General features: G+C 49.2%; 1 protein-coding gene across 1 annotated transcript; it reads left to right on the top strand.

Annotated features, from left to right (window-relative positions):
• The first annotated feature begins 881 nt into the window (after positions 1 to 881).
• LOC111692114 lies at positions 882 to 1,622 on the top strand. The gene has a single exon (XM_023455853.1). It carries the CDS (start codon positions 882 to 884, stop codon positions 1,620 to 1,622), a length of 741 nt encoding a protein of 246 aa, XP_023311621.1.
• Positions 1,623 to 4,815: the final 3,193 nt, after the last annotated feature.

Genomic DNA, 4,815 nt, shown 5'->3' on the forward strand with positions numbered 1-4,815 from the left:
TGAGTTGTTCAGAGGTGGGGATTTTCCAGCAGTATGGAAGACAGCAAAACTTGTACTCCTTCCCAAGCCGGGGAGGGAACATGGGCTGTCGTCGTCTTACAGACCTATATGTCTGATAGACAGTCTCGCAAAGCTGTACGAAGGAATCATCTTGCAGAGGGTAAGGGAGGATCTTGACAGATGTGGGGGGTTGCATCAACAACAGTACGGTTTTCGGCGTGGAAGATCGACAATCGACGCGCTCATGGAGGTGATGGAAGAAGTTAGATCGGTTAACAGGCGAAATCAATGGTGTGCATTGATACTGTTTGATGTAAAGAACGCGTTTAACACGGCAGATTGGGCCACGATTCTTGGCATTTTACAAAGGAGGGGCATGAACAGACACCTCGTGAATCTGGTGGCCTCCTACCTTCACCGGGGGAAGGTCTGCACTGATAGTAGAGAGATGGAAATATACATGGGCGTTCCACAGGGGTCAATACTTGGCCCCACTCTGTGGAATATTCTGTACGACGGAGTGCTAGAAGTGGTTACAGAGGAGACAGCTAAGTTAGTAGCTTACGCCGACGACCTGGCGGCAGTTGTTTCAGGAGTCAGCAACAAAGATCTGGAAGCAAATGGCAACAGAGTCATGAGGGCGGTGGCAGACTGGATGACAGCATTCTTTGGAGCTTGCAGCAGAGAAGACGGAGGTGGTGCTTCTGACTGGAATGAGGAGGGCGAGAGGTCTGAATTTTAAGTTGGCAGGCAAGGAGATAACACTCAAGAAGGAGGTAAAGTATTTAGGAGTAGTAATAGATAGTGGACAAACTTTTGGGGCGCATGTCAGGAAGGTATGCGAAAAGGCCGATAATACGGCCGCTGCCTTGGCGAAACTTATGCCTAATATAGGTGGGCCAGGGCAGAAGAAGATGATGGTGATGGCAGGGGTGGTTGACAGCATAATTTTGTATGCTGCAAGCGTATGGGCGGGAGCCATGAAAGTAAAGCTGCACAGAGACAGGGTGATAAGAACACAGAGAAGGATGCTTTTGAGGATTGCGCATGCATACAGGCCTGTCTCGACTAACGCGGCGAGCGTCATAGCAGGTGTAATACCAATCGATTTAAAGATAGAGGAGAGAGCGATGATACGACGACTCGTACAAACTGGGACTAACATGAAGGAGGCAAAGGTAAGGGCTCGTGGTACGGCCCACGATACGTGGCAACAGAGGTGGCAGAATTACGGAAGGTCGGCATGGACGAAGAGGATTATCCCTAACATCAGGATTTGGGCGGATAGGAGTAAAGGAGAAGTGACATATCAAATTTGCCAAGCGTTGACTGGGCATGGAAACTTTGGGTCATATTTGAAGCGCATAGGGAAGTGGGAGCAGGTTGGATGCCTGTATTGCGACAGGGTCGACACGGTGGAGCACACGGTGTTTTCATGCGGGAGATGGGAGGCCCTGAGAGCGGAGATGAGCGAGACGGCAGGACAGGAGGTAACTCCAGAAAATTGGATTGGCCTGGCCACGAGAACCGAAAGGGACTGGAGGGGTATTATGGGCGCGGTAGAGAAGATCATGACCTTAAAGGAGCAAGACCTGAGAAGGCGGGAGAGGGAGGCCGAGTAAAACCGTCTTCAACCCGAGATGAAACGGCTCACGCCGGATACCACGTGTTGCAGAGGGTAACGAGGCGAGGGGTTTTAGTAGGTTAGGTTTACCCATGCTGTGTCTGCAGCGAGACGGGTATGGAAGGCGCTGATCGGAGAAACTGCGAAGTCGGCGAGCTGAGGCCGTATTTCGGGGGAAACATGGCGGTCTCAGTCAGGCTAGATAGAACTGAGGCAGATGTGCTATTAAGCAAGGGGCGGATCAGGGTTGGCCTAAATAGGTGGCCCGTGGTTGAAAGATTGGAGGTCATGCAGTGCTACCGGTGCTGGAACTTCGGACACCGGATGAACACGAGCGGGGTTGAACTAAACCAACCCGAGTTATGCAGAAAATGCGGGAAAGAAGGGCACAAGGCTAAGGACTGTGGAGAGGATATAGCGACATGCATAAACTGCAAACGCAAAGGACATAAGGCGGGCAGCGGCAGATGCCCGGAGTTTAGGAAGGCCCTGAGCAAGGCAAGATTAAAAGCGAAAGGAAGCAAACAGAAACGTAAACCTACCTGACACAAAGGAAGTTAACTAAGCTAATCTGTGATAAATTCGGCTGATAAGCGGGATTAAAAACTGTGATATATCTGATTATTTCTAGTAGTAGTCTGTGATATCTTGGATTTGCCTGTTTGTTGTGTACGTGTTGTGAAATCATATTTGAAGATGTTGAGAGTCTTGCAGATCAACATTGATAGGAGAAGAGTTGCTCAAGACTTGGTGTTCCAAACCGCGCGGAATTTAAAAGCAGAGATTGTGTTGATCAGCGAACCTAGTAGAATGAAATCAAGAAATGAGCACTGGTATGTAGATGAGTGCGAGGATGCTGGCGTGATAGTGCTAAATAACAACGTGAAGATCTCCCAGTGTGGGAGAGGTAGAGGTTTTGCCTGGATCAAAGCTGGGGAGACGTATATACATATACAGTGTGTACATTTCTCCAAATTCGTCGGCACAATGCTTTGACTCATTTCTGCAGGAACTGGGAAACGAGGTGGACACGAAAGGCACCAGGGTGCTAATAGGAGGTGACTTTAATTCCAAGTCACCGATGTGGGGGTCTCCTCACGAAGACCGAAGGGGAAAAAATCTTGTAGATTGGATCCACAGCAGATCATTCGCCATCATGAACGCGGGTGATAAACCAACATTCACTAGAGGTGCTAGTCAATCTCACATAGACGTCACAATGGCCTCAGAGGAGATCTCACGAACGATCCGTGACTGGCGGGTCCTTGATGAGGAGACTGCCAGCCTGCATAATTACATTGCGTTCAGTGTCGGCCGCGCCGTTCGGGATAACAACGGAAGGAGATGGAAAAACGGCAAGCTAGACGGGAAAACCTTTACAAGGCTTTTGAATGAAGAGCTAAGAAACCGACAGACTCTCGACATTAAAACGCTTATGTACAGAGTAAGGAAAGCCTGCAAGGGAGCCACCCCGAGAGTAAGACTAGAACACGGACAGGATGACGTATACTGGTGGACTCTTGAGATCGAGGAAGCAAGAAAAGCCTCGCTCCAGGTTAGAAGGCAAGTGTGTAGATTGGCTGCGCGAGTCCAGGGGAACGTGGAAGAATTAACCAGACTAAAAGAAGTCTACAGGGAAAAGAAGAGAGTCCTAAGAGGACTCATACGTAACCAGAAAAGAGAATGCTGGAAGAACTTATGTATGGACGTTGACAGCGACATCTGGGGCCTGGGCTATAAGATAGTGAGGAACGGACTGAGAATACGGGCTCCGAAGATCGATCTAGATAGTGGACGCAAGATGGAGATCGCAAGGAGATTGTTTCCTGCTGACGCTCATGTCTGGGAGAGAACAGAGGTGGTATGCGAAACATGCGACAAGATAGAGTTGGAGGAAATTTTGGCTGCTGCGGACAGACTGAAACCAGGGAAGGCGCCCGGCCCTGACGGTATCCCACCAGAGGCAGTGAAGCTTCTGGTTAAAGAACATGCAAATGCCTGCCTGGAGGTGTTGAATAGGGTATATGAGTTAGGTATTTTCCCTAAAAAATGGAAAAACTCGAGGTTGATACTGGTTCCTAAGCCAGGAAAACGCCCAGAGGATCCAGGAGGGTGTAGGCCAATCTGCCTAATTGATGTAATGGGCAAATTATACGAAGCAATAATACTGGCTAGATTGAACGTGGAGATTGAGCGTAGTGGCGCGTTAAACGACAGTCAGTATGGCTTCATAAAAGGCAGGTCCTCAACTGGAGCTGCCAAAGGCATTGTAGACGCATTAAAAAGAGAAAGGAAAGAGATAACTGGTGTGCTCTTATATTGCTCGATGTGAGGAATGCCTTTAACTCTGCGAGTTGGCGCATTATTATCCGTAATCTGGAGGAGAGAGGAATCGCTGGACAGATAAGAAGGGTCATAGAAGACTACCTTAAAGACAGGACGGTGGAGGTGGACAAGGAAAACAAGTTCGACATAAGCATGAGAGTCCCACAGGGGTCCATCTTGGGCCCCACGCTATGGAATGTCCTTTATGATGGCGTCCTGAGCATAGACATGCCAGGGGGTACCCGACTCACAGCCTACGCCGATGACCTGGTGGCGTTAGTTGTAAATCCCACGGAAGAAGGGCTGGTGGAGTGCGGAAATGAAACGCTACGAAGAGTGGAGGGTTGGATGCAAGAAAATGAATTAGCACCTGCTCCGAAAAAAACCGAAGCTATCGCCATGTCAGGTATGAGGCGACCAAAGAAAGAGATTAAATTTAGGCTGGGACAGGCCACAATAAACATTCAGAACCAGGTAAAATACCTAGGGATTGTAATTGATAAGTCGCTAACATTCGGAGCCATGTTGAGGAGACCTGTATAAAGGCTGAGAGGAACATCGCAGCTCTGACCCGACTGTTACCTAACATTGGGGGGCCCAGGGAAGACAAAAGGAGAGTACTGTCAGGAGTGGTAAACTCTGTACTTTTGTACGCGGCTCCTGTGTGGGCTGACGCCATGCGAATAGATAGACACAAGAATAGGATGTTGAGCACACAGAGGAAGATTGCTCTTAGAGTGGTGCGCGGGTATCGGACTGTGTCCACGGAAGCCATCTTGGTGGTAGCAGGCATTATACCAGCACACCTCATGGCAGAGGAGAGGAAACGTTTGTTTTGCGAGGAGGGAAATCATGCAGGATTAGCT

This window comes from Anoplophora glabripennis, unplaced genomic scaffold (assembly GCF_000390285.2).
Source record: "Anoplophora glabripennis isolate ALB-LARVAE unplaced genomic scaffold, Agla_2.0 scaffold953, whole genome shotgun sequence".
In the NCBI taxonomy this organism is placed as follows: domain Eukaryota; kingdom Metazoa; phylum Arthropoda; class Insecta; order Coleoptera; family Cerambycidae; genus Anoplophora; species Anoplophora glabripennis.